This window comes from Lissotriton helveticus, chromosome 3_2 (assembly GCF_964261635.1).
Source record: "Lissotriton helveticus chromosome 3_2, aLisHel1.1, whole genome shotgun sequence".
In the NCBI taxonomy this organism is placed as follows: domain Eukaryota; kingdom Metazoa; phylum Chordata; class Amphibia; order Caudata; family Salamandridae; genus Lissotriton; species Lissotriton helveticus.
The window spans coordinates 383,978,191-384,002,168 of NC_136062.1; the positions used below are offsets into that span (position 1 = coordinate 383,978,191).

At 44.1% G+C, this 23,978-nt stretch overlaps 1 protein-coding gene across 2 annotated transcripts in view; it reads right to left on the reverse strand.

Moving 5' to 3' along the window:
• Window positions 1–23,978, reverse strand: part of NAT10 (N-acetyltransferase 10) — a 150,000-nt gene that overhangs the window by 60,156 nt on the left and 65,866 nt on the right. For both annotated transcript variants that reach the window (XM_078684254.1, XM_078684253.1), the window contains 5 exons: window positions 23,093–23,200; window positions 20,485–20,618; window positions 19,149–19,242; window positions 13,040–13,138; window positions 1,477–1,613 (listed from right to left, as the gene is read on the reverse strand). In XM_078684254.1, the coding sequence (XP_078540380.1) occupies window positions 1,477–1,613; window positions 13,040–13,138; window positions 19,149–19,242; window positions 20,485–20,618; window positions 23,093–23,200 (572 nt within the window). The remainder of the gene's footprint in view (window positions 1–1,476; window positions 1,614–13,039; window positions 13,139–19,148; window positions 19,243–20,484; window positions 20,619–23,092; window positions 23,201–23,978) is intronic.

The window sequence follows — 23,978 nt, forward strand, 5'->3', positions numbered from 1 at the left end:
GGAACGCCTTATGAACTACAAAGATACTGGGACTTGTAGTTTTTTTTTTATAAAGTTCAGGTGTTGAGTTATGGAAATAAAAGAAAGTACAGCATAATCCTCACCTCCGCGACCTTAATGGAATTGAAACTTTCCGTCATGATTATTAGAAAAATTTTCATTAAATGTGGTGGACACCTACCACAGGCATTGGACATAACCAGTTGTCAAGCTGTCGCTCTTTCTAAATAAATTTCTGCAGCTGACTTAGAAACACACTGGCTATTATTTTGGCGGAGTAACGGAGCTCTGCAAATAGGACAAAATGTGTTTCATAATGGCAAAGTCCTTGCTGGACTCTAACAAATGGGCTACGGTTGTACTGCTTTTATGATTTTTCAAACAAAATCTGTGTTCAGGTATATTCACACAAACCTTACAACAAGGAAGCTATGTTAGGTTAGCTGAGTGTAATCAGTAGAGCAAGATGGGAGTAGCAGGACAAGAAAGAAAAGCTACCAAAGCTACCTGTAACACCAGTTCCCCTTCATTATATTTAACAAATATTTTTGAATATATGTATGTAATGTAACAGAAAGTAGCCTCTTGCAGCGGTTGCGAGGCACTGGGATCTCACTATGGTCTTGTTTGCAGATGATACACAGCTGTGGTGGCCCTGGCAGATGGTTCACAACAGATGCCTCAAGGTTTAGTAGTGGCCTGGCTGCCGTTGCAGAATGGATGACAATAAATTGCCTCCAGCTGAACGCTAGCTAAACAGAGGTTCTGTTAGTGGGGGATGAACTCGAGCTTGTGAGTGAGCAATGGTGGCCGAACATTCTTGGTAGTACACCCACCCCTAAGTCAGTGGTTAAGAACCTGGTGGTATGGATGGACTCCTCCCTTAGATTTCAAGACCATACTAAAAAAGTTGCCATCACCTGGTTTGGCCTCCTACGGGGTCTTAAGCCCCTTCTGAAGTTCTTTGATCCACCCACGCGCCAGCTGTTTGTTCAGTCTGCTATTCTATCCAGACTGGACTATGCTAGTCCTCTCTTGCTGGTGGCCAACCAGGCTGAAGTTCTGCGGTTGCAGCGTGTTCAGAACATTTCCGCCAGAGCCTTGCTCGTACTTCCGCAGACCTGGGCACCTCAATTTTACAGCATGGGGACAAACCATGGTTAATTTTGCTTTGAACAAAGTAGACCACAGCAACGCAATAAAGGGTGTATAACCTTCCTGTACAGATGGACTTGCCTTAATAATGTATTTTGTTTACATAAACATTTCCAACTCATTTTAAGTGCAGCAATACAAGCATTTTCAGGTGGCAAACGACACAATATCTGGATACATCTATACAAACAATACTCTGATGAGTAAAGACCACAACTTTCGTCTTGTACAGTCCTGTAGTGCATGACCATTCATATGGTTTCAACTGAAACGCTGAAAAATTGCTTAGAGAATAAAGGTGATCCATGTCTGATCTCTTACCCATTGATTGTAGAAGCCATGAAAATCAGGTAGGGGCCAAGCAGGTTTTTCACCAAGGGGAGTGGAATCGCAGCAGCTTCATCTATCACCACAAGCTCGGCCTGGCCCAGTTTAACTGCATCAGCAGGATGTATGTACTAGGGTGAAACAGAAAGGAATTCATATTTATAAAGGGGCATGGGTCCACTTTCTGTCAATAGTCTCCAACATTCTTTGTGCCTATGTGGTCATTGTACATACACAGGAGCATACAAAGTGGATTACACATTTTTTATGTAGATTTTCCAAATGTTGAATGTACAGTAGGTATTGTGATAATTCATGGCATTTAGCAAAAGCTTAACAGATTTTACTCAATTTGTACGATACACATTGAAAAGTCAGACACAACGACAAGAAAACAGGTACAAATGTTTACTCAGTCGAATATGTGCAGGTACAGCCAACTTGCCACAGGGAGATCAATACGCACAATTTTGCACCTCACATTCGCAATAAAAAAATCTTCATTCCCTTCCAAACTGGCCATAAAAAACAGAAAGCAGGAAAAGAGGACTTAATGAGTGACAATGATAATCTAGACAAATCTTCAAACATTTTCTGAGTTTTAACTATTCTCGATGATAGCCTTAACAAACTGTTCCCCCAATCCGCTACATAGCCATTCTGAACGATGGTCTTGGTCATGCAAAATCTCCACAGCTTCACTGCAACCATAACCCTAAAAAACTACCAATTCTATAGCGGTGGCATACACTGCCCACAACGAATTCTAGAAAATCTGTTTCCAGGACGTCATCAGCCAAAGACAAAATAATTGCTTAACCAAGCCATTACTACTGAGGCGGTACAGCAATGTTTTGAAATGTTTTATATCAGCATTCCAAAGTTTTGCATTTCTTCGAACACTAAGAGGACACCAGTACCTCTTCCTTCGTCAGCAGTTAACGTCGAAACACATCACTCAAACTCAACCATCTTGCTAGTAGCATTTGCTACAAAACATCATTCTGACCATTTAGAGTAATAATGTAAAATGACCAATGAAAATCTCGATTTCCCTTTCAAATGTTCACAGGTCCATCTATGTCCATCGCCAATTTGATCCACACTCATCCAGGACTGTACTGGTTTTATGAGACTTGTCACAGATCACACATTGAACATAAGCCATAACGAAATTGTTACTTACCAGTAGGAGTAGTTTTGCAGCTTGAAGAGTATTCTGGATTCACATACTGTGTATTATTCCATCTAATGGTTGGGTCGGGACCATGTGTCTTCTTTCTCTCTTTTTTAGGTTTTGCCCTGGCCATAGCACCTGCTTCGCAGGTGCTCCGCCCAGGGCGAAATCTTATGATCCTACAATAGAGGGCTTAGTCCCGCCCCTGTCTTCCATTGGCTAGCTCCATAAATGGAGGCTAGCCATTGGAAGAGATTGGCTGTCAATCACTCTTTCCCCATCGGAACGCGATTCAGGGGCGTTTCCGTGTCTTTTTTTAAGTCCCGCCCCTTTTAGGACGTCAGTGCGGCGGTGGGCGGGGTTTATTTTTTTGGTCGTCGAGGTTTCATTTGCTCATTCCGCGGCCGACCGCCACCGGAAGAAGTCCTGGTGAGTGCTCCCCCCCTCCCGCTGTCCGTGTGCCCGCCCCCCCTCCCGCTGTCCGTGTGCCCGTTAACCCGCCCCCCCCACTCCCGCTGTCCGTGAGACCGTTCACCCGCCCCCCCCTCCCGCTGTCCGTGAGACCGTTCACCCGCCCCCCTCCCGCTGTCCGTGTGCCTGCCCGCCCCCCTCCCGCCGATACGTACAGAGCAGCCACCCTGCATACTGCCCCAGTGCTCGTACTACAGCTTCCCCGCACCCTGCCGTGTGCTCCCACCGAACGCACACGGTGCTGGAGGGTATGTCTTCAAACGCACTGCTGTCTACAGTGGAGCATGTGTTGCCGTCACAGCGCTCCCCCACAGAGCAGCCCACGTTCTTCCCCCGCCGCACACCACCAGTTTCCTCCATTCTATGCCCACCTCACACAGATCCAGAGAGGACGCCCGGCACCCCACCTCTCACACAGCACCTCCGGAGAGCAGCATGTATTGCATTCCCACTCCACACACAGCACACCCACAAACCGCCTGCACGGCACCCGAGCTCACTGAGTACTTTGTTTTCCTTCTCAGACGTGGATTTCACTCATTCCTTTAGCACACGGTTTACTGTTGGTCTGTACGGCTTCTGTGAAAGACGGACAGGAGGAGAGGGGCGCATTGAGAATTCAGAGGAAGATCCTGAACAGGCTATTATTATGCACTCAATGGTAATTTCCAAATCCGCCTCTCCGCAGCGCCAGACCCCCGCCAGGAAGTGCTGTGCTCGTGAACTTGTTGGATTTAAAGGAAATGCGTTCATATTTATTTGTTGCTGTCAGGGTTGAAGCAGATGGCTCGCTGGTTGCTTCTGTAGGGGGAGGGGGCTGGGTGATATGCACCCCCAACTCGGTTCACAGTACAGTACTTCCCACTCACTGCTTGTGGTGCCCCCGGGTTCTTCAGGGTGGAGGCACTGGTGTGCCAGGCAAAAGTGTTTTCTTACCACTTGTTGGCCGGGCACAGTTTGTCCGCTGGCAGCAGGCTGAGGATGAAGTGTGCCCGCCTGGTGATCTAAATAATGCCAAATAGACTGGCACTTTCTATAAGGCTGCTGGAGTGAATGAAGCGCTCGGGGGTACACTGACTCCCCCGATACCAATCAGATTGAGGGTGTTAAGATTGCAGCTCAGGGAGCCGGGTCCACAGGGAGCAAGTCGAGGGCTAGAGGACACCCCACCGCCCCAGTCTTAGAGCACACCGCCCAATATCTCCTTAAATAAACACCGCCTCTCCCACCTTTTCGCATTTAGTGCACATACCCCCCCTCCTTTTATTGGCCGCACGTGCTTCTGTGGATCACATTCGCGTGACCACACCCTCCTCCACAAATCATATCACCCCACACATCCTTCCAAATGCCATGTCACCCTCCATATCTCTCCACATGGGACATACCTCCCGTAGGCAACATGTCCAGCACACCTACTCCCACTGTTCCATCCTAAGCCAAATCTCCTCTCGAATCACATCCTCGCCACAATTGACATCACAACGCACCCCCAGTCCCCCGCCACATCCCTGCTCACAGGCCCCAACCGTTTAACGTGCAAAGCGTGAAAACGCTGGCGGTGACGCGCACTAGTAATATGAAGGACACTGTGACGAGACAGGTATCCAATACAAGCAAATGAGTGAAGTTAGCGCGGTGAACTTTGGACAGACAGCCAAGTGCTTTTATTAACTCTTTGTGTCCCGCAGAGCAGACACTGCTGCTACTCACAGCATGTTCTGAGCACATCATAGGCTGGCCTTAAAACACTGCGAACGCTCTAAGCAGGATCCCAATCTTTCACACCGGGTGGGGTGGGGGGTTTGGAGCGCAGGCAGCACAGGGGTTCTTGGTCTCCCACAGTAACTTGACTTGTGTTGCTAATCATTATTTTAAGCATGACTGCCACCCTTCCCTGACTCCCCCCCGCCCCCTCCATCCCCACCCACCGTACGCCACATGCCTCTGAATGATTAGTAGAGGTGGGGCGAACCCAGTCACATATTGGCAAAGAGGTCTCCAGTGAAGTGTGACCCACACAGTCCGTTCTTGGTCAGGGGGGAGAGTGGACCTTCCAATTCCGGCACGGTGTGTTCTGGCGCTGGTTGTTTGTGTATCCATCTGTCTCTTTCCCTGTACTTTTCTGTTGCCCGTGCCTGCCTGCTAGTGAGAATCTGTGTGGTGTGCCTTTTCTGTGTTTGCTTTTCTGTCTGCGTCCGTCTGCGAGTGTGTGGTTCTGTATGTGTGGGTGCATGTGGCTCTGTGTGTTGCTCTGTGTGGGTGCAAATGCAATAGGTCTCGCATTTGCAAGAGATGAAGCTATTGGCATTGTAAATGACAATGCCGTTTATTTATCTATTTTCAAAACCAACACATAAATACAAATTTTGTCATTTACATTCTAATAGCTCAAACTTTTCCAAAGGCGAAAACATTGCATTGTAAATGCTTGTTTGGGGTGCCAGCAACCATCATTTAGTAGCAAGTATATCCTCTGTAATGTTAGATGTATGTTAGATGGCCCTGTGTATGGTTGCCATCTACAAATGCTTTTTGACTATGTGTGACTTTAGTCATTAGTACGGTTTATTATATCGGCGTGTTTCTGGCTTTGCCTGCTTGACTCTTGTCATTTCTGGGGAGGCGGGTGGGGCGCATGTAAATCCAGAAAACTCTAAAAGCTGCAAAATTACTACTACCAGTAAACAACCATTTTGTTTTGAAGCATGAATCCTCTTACGAATTCACATGATATGCCTTGATTTTTTTTAGCTGTGTGAGTCTCCTGTAGGAGGTCGGCTTGTGATGTGCTCGAGTTTGCAAACAGGTGTTGTAGCAGTCTCTGTCCCACCTGTGCTTCCTGTTTACCTAGATGTCCACACAGTAATGATACTTGAACGTGTCAGTGGATGACAATATGCCACCATGCAAATGTCACTGATTGGAAGTTTGCTAGGAAAGCTAGAGTTGCCCATTTCTTCTTTGTAGAGAGTACCCTAGGCCTTGAAGGCAAATATCTTCCACACTCTGGACACTTAACAGGTCCGAATACTATGTCTGTCTGGCCCACTGGTGAGCGTTAGTAAGAGAGATATGTTTGATTATCTGAACTTATGCAGCACCATTGGGATCAGGGGAATCAGTGGAAAGGTGTATGCTAGTGCACTGAACAAGTTTATTGATGGGGCATTTCCCTTGGACAGGTGATATGGATACTTGGAGGTGAAGTCTTGGCATTTTGCGTTTTCTGGTGTTGTGAACAAGGTTATGCTTGTTGTGCCCCATTGCCAGAAAATGTCGCCCAGCTCCTCTTGTTTCAGCTCCCATTCGCGGGAGAAGTCTGCATGTCTGCTTTACCTGTTGGATTCAATGTTCTGTTTGCCTGGGAGTGATATTGCCACCATAGTTATGTTCTGTTGAATAGCCCATTTCCATATCTCCTGTGCTAGCTTAGAGAGTAGGAATTACTTTACCCACCCACCCCGGTTTGTTGAGGTAGTACAGTGCTGTTGTGTTGTCTGTCTGGATCATATCGTCTGTCCTTTCATGTGTGCTTGGAAGGTCTACAATGCCAGGAAGAACATCTTGAGTTCTAGCATGTTTATATGGGTTACTGCTTCGGAGGGCTTCAGAGGCCCCAGACTATAGAGTGTCCATATGTGCTCCCCACCCCATACAGTCACTGTGGGAGTTGCTCATTTGAAAGGCCTTCCTATAGTTACATTGTTGCATTCCACCAGTTTACTTCCTTCTTAATCTTTGCAGTGACAGACACTAGATCCTCCCAACTCCTCGTGGCTTGTCACAGTTTGTAGCAGAGCCATTCCTGTATGGATCCTATAGGGTTGCACGTGTAGTCTTGCATGCAGTATGAGTGGGATGCAAGATGCTATTATGAATCATGCCCATTACTTTCTTTACAGTCCTCACGGTCAGAGACTGACCCTTCTGGTTAGGTCTAAAGAGACAAAAATGATATACCAAATGCTCACTTTTGTGATAGTGTGGGCAAGCAGAGGATAGTGCTAGGCATTTGTTGCCACAAAAGGAGGCAATAAACGAGACACACTCAAGAATAAATTTGAGACCAATTTTGAAAAATAAGTCGCATTTTATATGTAAATTTTGATATCACGAACTTCGCGATCAATTTCTTTTAAATATGAAATTTTACACGTAACTAAATAGTTTGCTTTAATGCGTCTTTACGCAGCAATACTTCCCTACGCGAAAAAAAGGCATGTAGAAAAATAGCCCTTTTTGACATAGTCACCCCCACTATTTGCCCTGTAACTGATGACTGGAAGTGCATTGGATTCATGCTAACAAGGTCTCCAGTGCTAGAGTTCTATCCCAACACTGTACAACTGTTTCCCCAATTGGCTAAACCTTTTGCACTCTCTGTAAGTCACTAGTAATGGAACCCCTGGTACCTAGGGCCTGAGGTACTAAAGAGAGCCCATAAAGGAAGCAGCACAAATTGTGCCACTGTAAGGGACCCCTCACAAAACACATGCAAGGCTGCCATTCCAGGCTGCATGTCTTGGTACAGACAAAAAGGAAAATACGAGATGTCACATATCCCTGTGTTCCATGTCTCCTACAACTGCATGTGATACTTGTAAATCACGCCTACAGCAGGCCTGACCGCCCTATGGCAGGGTGCTTAGTACTACATGTCAGGATATCATATTTTTACAGGCAAAAAGTGTGGGTGACCATGTCAAAAAAGGTCACTTTCCTACACCTAGGACACCTCTGCTCCCATCGCTCTGGGGCAGGAGAGAAGAGTACCAAATGTGTCCCTACAACCCGGTGCATCCCAAGGCCTGAGACCCCCAGTTGGTTAAGCCCGACTTGCCTCCTAGTCAGGGCCCGCAGCCTCTATTCACAGAGACTGATTCCATAGAATAACATTGGGCACTCAACGCTGTCTTGCACCCTACACCCAGCCACCCTTGTGCCGTTGATGGTGTACGGTTGGTGCTGCCTTGGACCTTGCCCACCTCTCACTTTAACCCCTACCATGCTCATGACAAGGTCAGCTCGTCATGAGGCACACTGGAGCTGTGCTTATGACGAGCTGACCTTGTCATGAACAATGTAAAATCAGACTAGTTAGCACCCAGCGGGAATTGCCTTAGCACCAATGTGGTTAACTCCTGTAGATTGGTCCCATAAGTCGCTGTACTACATAGCCGTTTGCAGAACTTGTTCTACCTCCAATAAGATAACAATGCAGAACTCATGGTCTGTTCACTTATTGAACTGAAAATTATTAATATTTAAAAACGTACTAACCTAAACGATTTCTCTCAGATGCCTAAACATACATAAAAATACTTTCTATTTTTATAAATTAGTGTGGATCTACTTGAGTCGTGTCATTTATTGATCATTGCGTGTATTTGCATTTGTCTTGCACGCCTCTTGGTAAAGCCTAAAGCTGCTCGACCCACTACCCCTAATAGAGCATCTAGGGATTGCTAGAGCAAGCCCCGGTTCACCTATACTATGCAAAGAGTCCAAGGGTTGCCTTATATCAGATTACCAATATATCACATAAAGAGACAGCTTCCTACAAGGCATATGTTGCTTATCGTAGTTGGCGATCAGTTTCTGGGGGTCTCCTTAGGGTCGTAGAGTGCCAAGGCCCAAAGTAGCACCAGCAATGACTCGTTCCCTGCCCTAGGGCATTTGGGTGCAGAGGTGCTGGCGGGGTTGGCTGCTATGCCTACTACACCAGCAGAGAGAGGGGGGGGGGCACCTAAGAAAAGGCTGCAGAAGGGGACTTGGGGACAAGTCTAGGAGCTACCAATGGGTCACAAGGGTCCTGGAAACAAAGGAGAACAACTGGTTTGTCCGTACCTGGGCTGGGACGCTCAGGTGCAGAGTGGAAAGTTGGACTGGGCTCTGTGCATCCTAGGGCCTTGCAGTTCTCTCTCTCTCTTGTTGAGGGCTTAATATCAGGACAGCTGGGCTACTCTGGAGGTGGGTCTCTGTGGTGCCGACGTCCCTTAACGGCTACTTGGCCCCAGTTGAGTCCCGATTGAACTCTCACGGTCTTTGTTTATTTCAAGTGGCAATTGGGCCTGTGCAGCTCTGGTTGGTCCTGATGTCCTTTCACTTGGTGGGGGTTGACGGGGGGAAGATATAGCATTCAGGAGTACAGGTACCTCTTCCTGAGGGACTGCTGCATCTGGCTGGCCGGTGAGCGACAACTCAGTGAACCGGACTTTTTTCTACGATGCTTGCGGACTGCAGGGGAGTAGCTCCTCTACTCCAAGGAAGATTGCGGGGAATTTGCGAATGGCTTATATTCTCCTGAGATTCTTGGAAGCCTCTCAGTTGCAGGATGAGTAGCTGAACACAATTGTTGAGACACTGTGCAGGCAGGCTTGATCCATCGAATCAGAGTTCCTGATGTCAGGGCTGCCACCTAAATACTAAATTTAGGGACGTAGAAGGGAGTGACAAGTAGAAGCCAATGGGCCACTTCCCTTCAGGGTGTCTACACCCTTTATAAGACCACTTCCTGTGGGAAGTGGGAGTGGGCCTGATCCAGAGAGTTTAATTCGTCCAAAACTAAGATGGTGGAATTCTAAAAGTTCCACATCAGGTTGCCCACCTTAGGGGTGGAACTAGCCTGACAGGGAACACACCTCCTTACTAGCTAGTTTTCTCCCTCTCCTAGTACCAATTGGGTCCAGGGAAGGGAGGCGGGAGCAATTACCCAGTCTAGGGAGGAGTTGGGTCGCAAAACAAAGGCTTTAAAGTCTCCTGTCATGATATCCAGAATACTTACCAATCCTGCTCGGAGGAGGTGACTACACCTCTAGCCAAAGCAGGCATTGTTTCTGCCCTAGCAGAACGCAGGCTCTCTCCTGCAGGGGGTCAGAAACCTATCTGTGGTGGTAGGCTGGTCTACACCAGTCAGCCAGAGCACTAGTAGTTGGTAGGTTTTCAGGGGGCACCTCTAAGGTGCCATCTGGGTGCTTGTATTAATTAATCCTTCACTGGAATTAGTGTGGGTTTATTAATACGAAATGTTTGATACTAAACATCTTTAGTTTCAGTGAAGCCATCATGTAGTGGGTAAACTCGTTTTCACCGGTGTACCGCACATGTACTTAAACGGCTCCACTGTTCACTTGCAAATAGGGGCACTTTCCTACAGGGAGCTTGCTATGTTATTGTCTACACTCTTTTGACAATCGAGTAGTTATGTGCCGTCTTTGAGCTGAATAGGTCGAAGGAACACGTTTACCTGTTCGGGTTGCTGGGATTATTTTTCGTGGTGTATGGTGGATCCCAACTAATATAGCGAAGAGATGAATGTGTGTTTGTTCTGTTGACACTTCTGTTTCACACTTGCATTCTGTAGCCAGGCGTCCCGGTATGGGTAGTCCTGGTCTCCTCAGGTGTGCAGCCACTGCCGCCAGTTATTTGTGAACATCCTTGGAGCCAACTGGAACTGGTAGTAGACCTTGTCTATAATGAATCTGAGGTACTGCCTGTGTCTTGGTTTCATTAGTATGGGCAGCTATGCATCCTTTTGGTATATGGTTGCCATGTAGTTCTCTTGTGAAGGGCATGTTGATGACTGATACGTGAACCTTAGCTTTAAAGCTCTCAGCCAAGCGTGTATGGGTTTGCCTTTTGTGATGGCATCAGTGTTTTTCTTGGAGGAAACAGGAGCCCTCACTTTCCTACTTGAGTTGTATTCCATAGGTGACTGCCGCCCTCTAGATGAGGCAGTAATACATGGCAAGGTTATACGGTGGTGAAAGTCTTGAGGGAACCAGTTGAAGCTTTCCTCAGAGATCTGGCATTGTGTTGTTCCTGACCTTTAATTAGAGTGAAATCTTTGTCTAAGAACTCTTGATCCTCTCTATGTGGCTACGGCGTCTAGGGCGGCACGATATTCAGTTGTTGTCTCTCCCTCAGTCTGTTTCGATGGGATGAGAAATCCCTTCAAGAAGTCAAACTTCTTCTTTCTCTGGAGAGTGCCGCTATTTGGACTACAAGCGAACGTTTGTTATGTTCGGCCTTGAGCATTCGTTGCTCGGCAGCCGTCGACATTGCCTATACGAGGTTGGTGGCTTCTTGGCCTTTGGTACTTTATCCTGCATTCCTTCTCGTGAACCTGTCAGTATCAAAGTATGGGCAGAAAGATTGACCTCAATCCATATCCTTTAGTCGGACACGTGCAGCCCTTTTTACTTGAGTCGTTCTATGACAGTCGACAGTTTTGACATCGAGGTCTATGAGGACCACCCTTTTTTTTACCTTCTGGTGCCTATTCTCGGTATCCTTTAACACTTATTTGCAAACTTCAGCTACTTGACGTCGATGATGCTTGCTTTGTCATTCGACTGTCCTACCCTATGCCAGTTACACTTTTAAGACGTTCTCTTCCTACTTCTCTTTGCTGGATAGGTCAAGGTCCTATAAAGACTTGTGCTTTGTTTGGTGGGTCTGCCATGACATGGTGTGCCAAACACTGTCTCAGCCTCATCTTCAGTGTATTCGATGCAAAATTTTCACAGGCCTCGCACTTTTCAGCACTTCCATCGTTCGCGAGGCACACCACCCAGTCCACACCGCGGGGGGTATTTCTGGAAGAACTTGTGAAAGCAATCAGTGCAAATTTTAAAAGGGGTGTTTTCCATTTCCCCTCACTGCCTCACCACTGTGCATTCTCTGCCCACATGGTATTTGATCCCATTGGAGCCCGAGAAGGCTTCCCTCTGCAGTACGACCTTCTGTACACCTGAATCTTACAAGGGCAACCCTACCTGGGAGAACAATATTTGCAACAAAAAAACTGTTCTAATTGGCATCATTAAGCATCACAATGTTAATTGTGTTAGCAATGATAGCTGTAAACAATTAATGTTAGCAAAAGAAAGAAAGTTAATCAGCGCAAATATCATAGTACTCTAAATAAAATAAAAATATAGAAATGCACACGTAGACAACAAACAAGTGCATCGCGTCCAAGTGAAGGCGAACCCCTTCTAGCAGTAATGAACAAACAATTCCAGGTATTAGAAAACAGAAAGTGTTTTCTGAAGAAAGGAAAACAAAAACACAACCAACCAACCATGAGTTGGTGAGTCCTAAGATATAAAAATCCTGAGCCTGTAACTGAGTTTAGGTATGTTAGGTTTCAGCCTGTTACTCAGTTTAGGCTTGCTAGTACTTATGGTGCCAATGGCGTTTCGACCTCGTGTTAAAAGTAGGGTCTCGACAGGACAAGGAGATAGGAGGCAACCTAAAGTTGTAGTAGTGGCTACAATTGTGCAACCATTACACAATGGGAAAATGCCCGTGAGCGACACCGAATGTGGTAGCATATTCATAGTGGTTTTTTTACTCAGGGAACCCCTGTAAGTACTGGTAAGGAGCAGCAATAGCCTCCACCGTGACCACGAAATAAATATTTGTGTGGGGAAAACCAATTGCATCCACATAGCGGTACTCTTGATAGAGAGTTTGTTAGTCGAAGGCCAGCGTTGTTTAGATTCCCACCACAGTTTAAAGGTTTATATTTGATTCTATTAAATCAGGATGCTCTCTTCCTATTTAGAAATGAAGTAAAGTACTAACTCTTCCAACAGTGACAGCTACCCTATGACTGACGCTACCTACCAGAGTCATTTTACAGTGTGCACCTGAGCCTTCCTGTCCATGATGCAATCACTATATGCTAGGAAATGCACTGGTGTGGGCCTACCGGTAACCATATCAAGACTGCTCCAAAACATCATGCTTGTGCATCCAAAGTGTAATCTCCGGGTCGTCCATGAATGGCTCATTTGTTTGAACAAGCTCCTTGTGGCCAACCAGGACTATTGTGCACTATACAAAATTAGCTTTAACAAGAGAAGTAAAAATATAGAAAGAAAGTAATTAACTCTGTACCTGTATGGTCTGCCGGTGCTCCTTGAAGACATTCACTCGGACAACAGCCTTCTCAAACTCGGGATTTAAAGACTGAATAATCTCATAATCCAAATGTTCCTGCAAGGCAAAGAAACATATAAAAAGAGATTTTTAAATATTCCTAAAGTTAGAATGCAGCAATCTGAAATGTAAGATAAGTATAGGAAACCGGATTATTAAACTATGAGGGAGAGATACTGCAGTCTTGTGGTGAGGTGCATTTAGCTCCCACATTGTTTTTCTTCAATTAAAAAAAAAAAAAGTGTATTATCTTTCTACAAAAACAAAGATAAATAAATAATAGGTGCTCATCTGCAAAGGCTGTTTGTGGGTTGGATACAGTTACACAATACACAATAAAGTAATAAAGATCAGTTCACATATCAGGAGAAGGATAGGGCACAGCTATGTTAAATGGCAGCGGCTAAAGGTTTTTCTGGTTCCATAAATACCTACCAATTAGTTCAATATTCTAGTGCCGACTGAAGTGCTGGTATGGGAGGTTACCCTCTTCCCTTTAGTGCTTCTACTGGAAGTCAACGGCTTTGGTGGCGCGAGGACCGCTCAGTCCGTCTTTGGAACAGCCCCTTATGGTCGCCACGTGTGATATTGGCACTTTTTGTAAGACCCCTACTCCTCCCACCCTTTGCAACGGCGCCAAAGGGTGGACTGGTGTTCGTTACAAGAAAAATTGGTCTACGAGGCCAATGGCTGCCCCTTTAAGCATGGTCGAGTTGGAGGGAAATGGTTGGGCCAATTAGCCTATGGTCCCAACTAGAGACAGGAGTGCTGCTTTTGTTTTATGCTATTGTATTGCATCATAGGAGTTCCCAATGCCTTCAGCTAACTCTTTATACCTTTCTCCGACAAGCTACTTGCGTGTCTTATCGTTTTTTTCTGTGCAAAAATCAATAAAATGTGTATGTGAAAAAATATGCTAGTGCCTAGAAGCAAAAGCAGGTTTCTTTGAGAAAGCCTAGGGTTATCCTCAGTATCCAGACAGAAACAGTCAGATGTATCCCAGAGAAAAATGAATGTAAAACGAAAAACACCATTAAATAATAAAGGAAAATAATATAAGGAGTTAAAAGACACAAAAATTAAGAAAATCTAGTTTAGGGATCAGGAGGTAGTGAAAAATACATAAGGTTGCCTTTTTTGGTGTATTTATTTAAGCACACCAGTGTTCTAGAAGTATATCCGTAAACTACTATGGGTGGCAGTGTTATTTGTTTTTGGCAATAAAGAAGCAGCACCTTTGTTCCGATACGCCAGTGAATAGCCATATGGGCTTAATTAAGTAAACACTTTATGCCACAAATGTTCATGTTTCAAAAGAGGCAGCTGAATGCAAACATCGCGAATTTCAGAGGTTGAAACAAAAGTACTCCCTGTTGTCCGGATGCTTCAAATGTCCCCAACTTACTGAGACTGATCCTCTGACAAAACAGTTGTAACTGGGCCTCCTTTCCAATTCCAGGACCTGGTGGATTTCTCCTAGATATTTCAGATGACTCGGTTTCTTTAGACTCTTGCTTCTTTGCAGTCATGAGACATATTTCTCTACAGTACAGTAGAACGCCGCCACTGGATGAATCCAAAACTCATTTCTTCTTGTGAGGTTAAGATCCTTGAAGTACCACATATTGTAGAGTTTGCCAAAGTCGGACCATCCGCAAACCCTCCATAGGAACACTGCCAAACAAGCTGTCTTCTAGTCTTCTCTATTCGAGCAGCAAACACCGCTTGTGATTGGTGAACCCCACACAAACTCCTCACATCTTCCTCAGCAATCCTTAGTATTGTTAGCTGAATTATTCCCGAACAGCATCATGTTCTAGTTTTCAGAGGTGGATATAGATAATCTTAGTTTTGTCAGTAAGAAAAATATTTATTTATAATAGGTGGTCCTTAAATACATTAAAACAACCATACATAGTTAGAATTCACCCTTCCTGTCTTTCAGCTTCACTCTAGGGTCTCTTCCAGATGCCACAAGAACAAAGTGAAAGATACCTGGTTGAGACCTCACCAAAGATCAAGTACTAGAATATATAACTTCCTGGATTCAAACAAATCTACTGGTGGTTTCACTCTTTGGCATGTAGGTGGGCAGGCTTCAAAGTGGGCAAGTATGACTGAGAATCACCCAATTTGCACAGAGTGCGGCCTTGGTTTCACTGCTCTGGACAATCAGTGCTATAATTGGACTGCTACTAAGTTCTCACAAGGATCACAAAATTATTGACAGGACTGGTGGAATAGCAAGCTGCTAAAGTATGGGTGCCTTCCTCTTTTAGCACGCACAAACATAGTTCTATGTTATGTTATGTTAAAAAGTATTTATTGAGCGTGCTGCCACCGATTGGTTTCCTGGCGCTAAGATAGACAGAGAAAGGAACCTGGGGACGTGAGAAGAAGGGGGAATCAGTGATACGCTTGTCTAAAGAGCCATGTTTTTAAAGCTTTCCTAAATGACATGAGATCCGAGCAAGATCTGATCTCGAAGGGGAAGGAGTTCCATAGGCGAGATGCAAGAACAGCAAATCTGCAGCCACCAGAACGTTTGCGTTTGAAGGCAGGTGTCTGGAGGAGGGCTTGGTGAGCAGAACGCAGATTGAGGGAGGGGGTGTGCCTGATGATGAGATTATCTATGAATCTGGGGCTTTTGCAATGGAGAGATTTAAGGATCATGCAGCCAGTTTTGAAGGAACAACGTTGGGCCAAAGGGAGCCAATGAAGGTCCCTGAGCAGAGGGGATGCTGAATGCCATCTAGGTTGCGCTGTGATCAGTCTGGCTGCATGGTTCTGGACCATCTGGAGGCGCTTCAATAGATATAAGGGTAAGCCTATATATGTAGAGTTTGCATAATCCAGGTGGGACAGTACGGTGGTAATCACCACCTGGATCATGGCTTCAGGAGTAAAAAAACGTCGCACCTTTCGGATTTTTCTGAGCTGGACAAAACACTTGGAGACCACTTGACCCACTTGTGTTTTTAAAGAGAGGTCACTGTTCAGGGTCACTCCGAGTGTCTTTGCAGCAGGAGTAGGAGTAGGGGCTTTGCCCATATCAGATGGCCAGTAGTGAGAGCCCCAAAATTTAGCACTATCCCCTGTGAGCACCAACTCGGTTTTTCCAGGGTTTAATTTTAAGTGGTTTTGATTCATCCAGGTTCGGATGAACCGCATGGTAGACTGGAAATGAGAGATGGAGCGCGTGGAGTTTCAACAGTGAAGAGCAGTTGCAGGTCGTCCGCGTAGTTAAACACTGACACCTGCATGTCTCTTAAGGTCTGGAGTAGAGGGAGAATGTAGATGTTAAACAGGTGGGGTGACAGTGATGAGCCCTGAGGGACTCCACAGGTAATGGACCGTTTAGGGCCAACCAGGGTGCCAAGGCGGACCGACTGGGAACGATTCTCCAAAAAGGACTTCAACCAGCAGGCTGCTAGGCCCCTAATGCCAGCCTGGTTGACACGGTCGATCAGTATGTCATGGTCAACCGTGTCAAAAGAGGCCGACAAATCTAGGAGCACCAGGGCCTGAGGAGAATGTCTGTCAGCGCAGTCACGGAGAGAGTCTAGGACCGCAACTACCACTGCCTCTGTTGAGTGGGCAGGGCGAAAGCCTGGCTGATGGGGATCTAGACAGTTTGAGCCCTCCAAAAAATTGGACAGGTGTTTCGCAACATGGGCTTCCAAAACTTTAGCCAAGAAAGGTAGCAAAGAGATTGGCCGATAGTTTGCCATGCAGGAGGGATCAGGCCCGGTTTCTTCAGGAGTGGGATGACTGTTGCCTCCTTAAATGCAAGGGGTACTAAGCCGGATGTGAGAGAAGCGTTCAATAGAGTATAGGCCGGCGTCGGGACAGAGGACAGACACTCTTTGAGGATGTAAGGGGGACATTTATCAGAGGGTGCCCCAGACTTGACTCTTGCCAGTAACTCTAAGAATTGCTCAGGGGTCATAGTAGGAAACCTATTTAATGTGACCTTATTGGTGGAGGTGTAATAAACAGATGGAGCAACACCAGGGGAGCTAGGAATGCTCTCTTTGATGTCCACGATTTTATCAATAAAGTATGTGTTGAGGGCATCACAAAAGGTCATTTAAGATTAAGAAGGTGTCCTTAGGTCTGTCTGCTGAGTTTAGAATACGGGAGGAAAAATACGCAGATTTAGTGGCAAGAATGGCCTTCATGTACTCCTGGCCATGATGAAGTCAGATTTTAAGTCAGGGGAATAACAGCGGCGCCACTTACGCTCAAGTTGGTGCAAGGATAGCTTCTTAGCTTTTAGGTCTTGGGAGAACCAACGTTGAGCGTCAGCTCGCCGGGCCAGTTCAATATCTTTTTAAGGTGCGTGGATATCGCTTGCATTTTGAAGCCAGCCAGCCCGGTTGGATTCGGCAGAATTAATATCAGAATGTGGGAAAGGAACCGTATTATTTAGTGTTTTTATAAATTCTGGTTTGTCAAGTGTTTTCCATTTCCTTGCTCTGCAGCAAGTCAGAGCAGTGGGTAATTTAGTGGAAGACCAGGTGAGTTTAAACTTAAGGAGAAGATGGTCTGACCAAAGGCAAGGAATGGTAACTGGGGTTGTGGTAAGCGGGAAGTTGGACCAAATGTGGTCGAGGATATGGACTTTACAGTGGGTAGGCGAGAGAACTTGTCGGGAAAGGTTCAAGTTTGTGAGGAGCTCAGTGAGCTCACAGGATTGAGGGCCTTCCGAAGGGTCATTGAACCAGTAGTTAAAATCACCTGCCAAAAGGATCTTAGTGTGTTCCATGGCTAGGTTGGTGATTTGTTCACTAAACATAAAAGGGAAGGATGGCATAGAGTTAGGAGGTCTATACAGGAGAACACACAACATAGTAGTGTTGGTGGTTTCAAACGTTAAGGTTAATACAGGTGAGAGTGGTTGTTTTTAAAGAGTAATGGATAATTGCTGCAACCCCTCCGCCAGACCTGCTATCCGCACGATCTGCATGGTTGATGTAGTAGTTTGGGGGAAGTGCAGCTATTATATCGAGCAGGTAATCTGGAGTCAGCCAGGTCTCAGTTAATAATAGGACGTCAGGGTGCTCTGTGATCAGAAAAAGGAAGATATCCTGCTGGTGTTTAACAAGAGAGCGGGTATTTAAGTAGAAGAAGGTCAGGGAGCGAGGTTGGGGAGTAGACTTGGCCCGACTAAAACGGTCAGTGCACGGTGTAAAAGGCATTTCTCCAGGACATGTGCAGTCCACCAAAATCCCTAAGTTCCTAGCTTTATTATGAGTGTCTCTTGATATGTAGCCATGGCCATTATTATATGATAGGAGGTCAGAGCGAGAATAAGGGCAGATCCGGGCAGCATGCCTCGCCCCGGGATCCGGTTGTGCGCGGACGGGCGCAGACGGGGTCGCCTTAGGCGCGCCGCCGGCACGCCCGCTGCGCACGTCCGCTGCGCTTCCTGGGTGGAGGGACCATTTTATGGCTGTGAGGGCGGGAGGGGCCGAGCACTAGACCGCTCGCCTGCTCCTCGCCTAAGATGGCGCCTAAGTTAAATACACCCCGAGCAGCACCTAATCGGCTGCGATGGGGGACAGCAACTAATTATTTTGGCGGGTAAGTTAGCACAGGGAGCGCGATAGCCTCAATAGCCCCAAGTTATTAAAATCAACAGGTGGTGCTGAGTGCAATCGCTAGTGCAAGTGAATTAAAAATACAATAGGAAGTATCCACAAACAGACACACGCTCACATAAAAGTCCCGGCTTCCGCCTCAGGACATCGCGTTCAGCTAGTTCTAGGCTGCATAGTTTCTCTGCCACATATATATCTCAAAAGAGACATTAGCATTGTTAAACAGCATCTTGGAACAGATCTGGGAAAAAGAGTCCACCAGGTTTGCAGGACCATACATCACGATTTACAACTCTCAGTGTGGGCCTAGAAAGGTCTGTTGAGTCTCCTCTCTGACAGCAAGCATCAGACCAACAGAAATGACAAAAAGCAATAGAGGACAGAGCCAGTGTAATTGTGCAGGTTTGTTAATCTCTATCGCCTTTTGTCTGTGAAAATGTCATCAATGAGCCTGCAGTACTCACCTGATACTGCATAGCATCAAATCCTTTAAACACAAACTCAAACAAGGTGTGGAGGTTATCAGGACTCGGGGATGTGACGAAGATGTTGGAGTAACTGTGGCAAAAGGATAACAATAGTCAGTATTGTACCTTATTAAAGTTACCATTCACCTTATCAAGATTGCAGATCATTTAACCACTTATAACATTACTGTCAACAAGAAATGTCTCACTAATAATAAAGTTCCTCTTACTACTGCATATACCCAAAAACAAGGGAAAATACATAAAATTAATAACAAAGTTGTTCGCTAACAATTAGGCCACTGCAAGTATTTTTATGGTTGGTCAATAGTAGTAAGGAAATTCACCTATTGACTCAGAGCTGCTGAATTTAAACATAACTAAAATGGAGAGGAAGGTTGGTATCAGAAAGTAAAACATATTTCAGACAGTGAATAAACAACAAAAAACCCACGACATACTCTTAACATGCCATTCTATAACTGATCAATACCCCATACGTATAGCCTACCTTCCACAGTTAGACAGGAATGCATCACAAAATCTGATGAAATTGTGAGCAGTGATGAAATTATGAAAATTAGATAGAGCGAGAAATTGAGGTTTAAACAAGCAAGGGTATAACATATACTTAAGCTGTTGTCAGCTTGCATATTAATTAGGATGGCCAAGTAACGTCTGTGTTAAACTAATTATGTGGTGGCAGGTAAGCTTCAATAACAAGGGATTTTGAAATTTATATTTTAGGGTATCAAAGGGTAGGGAGTTTCTGAAAGGAAATATTACAGAGTACTACAATGCCACTGTGTACTACACGTCGGCTACTACCCTTTGCGGCAATGTAAAATTATGTGAAAAATTATAATACATTTTCACGTCCAAAAGTCAGGAATAGATTTAGACCATATAAATTTGCCTCTGGCTAAGATAAGAGAGAGACTCAAATTCTATTTTGAAATTTGGTGAATATGCTTGATATTACTTTTGAGGACTAAAGAGTAATATACGGACTCAACATTTGTATGAGGAATTATGGCCTGCTTTCAATGACTGTTTCAAGTGGAAGGAAAGCTTCATCCCTAATTCATACTAATTATATTACAGTATGTGCTTTATCAGAACTGAAGTGTGAACAGTTCTAGTTTTACCTGGTCATTTAAATTTTTTATTTTTTATTATTTTTAAGGAGTGGCTATACAGTATTTCCTCTTAAGTAAGAGTTTTTTTAAAAGCACTGATGTGTTATTTGTCATCAGCTCACGTAATGTTTTCATTTGTATTCAAATGTTCTGTGATAAATGACTTAAGAAAAATCAAATGAAAAGCAACATACCCAAAGGCCACTGCTCCAGCGATTGCCAGTCCCAAAGCAGCTGATTTACCACGGCCTCTGGCAGCAGTCAAGGCCACAGTACTTCTCAGCGTCTTTTCTGAAATAGCTTCAATGAATTTCAGCACTGCCTTGGCCTGGATTTATACAAAAACAGAGAAACAGAAGTTGGGAATAATGTGGAAGGCTTTCCCTTCAACAAGAAAAATATAGCAGCAGAGCTTTACAATCAAGCTGACCTATAAATGCTATGAAAGAAATGCATCTCTCTAGAGCGTCTAAAGAACTTATTATGCATAGATCTGTCCAGACTGGAAGTAAGTTTACCTCCCCATTCCTTTTCCTTGCTCCCAATACTTGCATTTTAGTTTGTAGGAGAGCAGCGGAACTGGAAATATTACTTTTATTCTTTCTCATTTATTTTACATAAATGATCAAAAGTTAGCACATTTTTACATAGGACTTTATGCTGATATCAGTCCACAATTAAGTGCTCCTGATTTCACAGATAAATAAAATAAGAGAGAAGGAACTAAGGCATGGTGCTCTCTATTTGACTGAAGAGGCATTTCTAAAGCTCGGGTTACCCGGGGGCAGCCCAGCGCTGAATGAATGAAGACCAACATGGTTCTTTCACACAGCCTATCTAACTGCCATTAAAAGTTAATGACGTTTAGTTGTCACTGACCTAAACCCTTTACGGAACTGGAGAGCCAGAGATTACTCAGGCCTCTTAATTATGTATGCGCCCACCAGGTCATCCATGTCTCTTTTACTCGCAGAAATGTTACACAAAAGCAGTGAGTAATAATTACTTTGAATAACAAAACATCACCACAATATATTATAGTTTCCTAATATAGTGAAGGTGATATTGAGATCACAAAAGGTCTAGCAGAATTCAATTCAAGTGGTTCAGTAAAAGTGCCCTGAGTTGGTCCTCTTTCAGCATCAGTCTTTTGAAAAATGTTTTGGATCCTTCAACCATCACCACATGCCACTGCCCAATCTTCACCCTTGAGATGGGTGACTGCCCTTCTGTAGACCTGCTTGGTCACAGGTTTCAATCCTGGCTTTGTGGACTCAATTATGCGTTTAATGGGACACTGGTAAAAGGAGTACTACTACTGACATGGATAATAATAAACACCTATCGCCGAGCGCCTACATGCAATTTTTGTGGTGTGAATGAAAAATGGATTAGATCAATGTCTGCTTGATATATGCATTGTATTTCTCTGCTCCAATTACGGATTTGTCACATGCCACTAAGATTTCTGTAATTCTGAGTTGCGTAAATTATTAACCTATTGCTATTATCAGTTAGAATTGGGCAGAGGAGGGAATGGTGGTCATTTTAATTGATTTATCACAGTCTTTCTTTTTGCATAAGCCTACACATGCAAGAATAAAATAAAAAGGTAAAAACCAGGTACGCAAAAATATTTCCATTAAAATAAACCAATAGAGAAAAAAAAGTGGCAAACATCGGGTGCCAGGATCTTTAACAGTATTCATGGGCCGAGAGATACGTTTTTGTAAATCTAGGATTTAAACAGCCACCCAGACTGCCTGTTCCATTGATCAATAACCAGTAAAATACCTTCTAAAACTGGTGAAGCACTAAAATCATAGTGTAAGTGTTGTTTAGAGCATTATTTGCACACCTAGAAGACCTACATTATACAGCTACTGAAAAATATCCTTTGTAATTATTGATTTGAAGCAACTGCCACATAATCCAGACCAGTGACTTGCAGGTTTAGAAAAATCTACCTCAAACAAAAGTAACTAAAAATCCTGAACATGTAGTGCATTGCATATTATGAAACTTTGTACACGTTAACTGGTCATGTATAAATAACCAGTTATCTTTTGAAAAGTGTTATGAACCATTTTTAATGTATATTGCTGCCTTTAGCAGAAAAGATGTGTGAAAATGTGATGTAAAGGTGTTAATATCCTGAAGTGATGGACAGAAAAATAACTCAAACTCGTTCAGGCATCATTGGGACAAAAGGACAACCCATTGAACTACATACTAAGATATATTATTCATTATTTTATCAGTTAATTAATCTTGTGTTGTACTGATTAAAATCATACTCTGGTAAGGCAGTCTAAAAAGAATAACACAAATTAACAGAATATAGATATTACAGATGTCAGAGAAGAGCTTCTTGTTTGCAGAAAACGACCACTTCAACCTGCACATTCACAAAGACAAACACTTTGGTTCACCAAGATTTCTGTGATGTATATCCTTACTAATACAACATGCATAAGGGGAGCATACACTTCTTTTACCCCCTACAATTAGGCCCAATTGTGTCAACAAAATTAATTAGAAATGTCAAAGATCAGCAGAGAGGTGGAACTAGGTTAGGTCTGAAAGTGAATTTCAGGTTAATGACACACCTCTTCCATTCTTTAAACTATTGGCTTCAAAGATAACCTGCATTAAGTCAAATATCTCATTCTTAAAATGTAATTATTTTTTACTCAACTAAAACTATTATTCCCAATTTCTCAAATACCTTCAGGAACCCTGGGTCGGCAATGCCTCTCAATGTCATATTAACAAAAATAAGCCTATTGTGTAGATACCAACCTGGTCCATGGTCTTGCAGCTGTCCACAAGCACGCCAACGGGCTGGGTGTCCTGCAGGCTCTCCTTCAGCTCTTTCAGCTCGATTACGTGGGGTTCAAGCCCATCCTCCTATAAGAAAAAGGTGTAATGAGATTAAATATTTAGGGTTTCAAATAATTCAACAATTTGATAAATTGATACAGACAAGAACTATGCAAAGAAATTACAACGTTATGCACAATATACTGTGCCAGAATGTTCTAGAATAGCAGGCTACGTTTGAGGAAGCAAAAGACATACCATTTATACTTTCCTGCCATTCAATAGAAGCACAAAGTGATTAAGAGAAGTTTCATAACCAATTTTGTCTGTATCCCTTAATGATGGTAAAAAATACAAACACCAGATTTTCTATGGAACTTAACTCATTATGCATGAGTTTGCGAATGTCATTCAATTACTTCACTTTTACTCTGGATAATAATTCTATGGCAATTATTTGAGCACATGCCATTCTTTCTGCCAACATCTCAATTCTATGACCCTGAAACAGCTTGTAAGGTTACCCTTTGGCATCAAATGAATTAGGCATATCTACCATAGACCAAGCAAGAAAAAACACAACAGTTTTTCAGGAAAACCAGAAAAAGAAATATGCTACTTACCTTGTCCCCATCTGTTCGTGTCATGCAGTGCTATAGATTCACAAGTTGTGCATACTCCTCCTAACAAGTGTTGGGCTCGGACGTGTACAATTTGTATTTGTTCGAAGAAGGCTTGTGAATAACAAGGTATAGAGAATTCTCCCTTAGGGAGTATTGCTCATGTACATAGAATCCATAGTTAGTTTATTATCCCGCTTAGCGGGACTACAGATGTAAAGTGAAGCATAAAGATGTTCATGCAG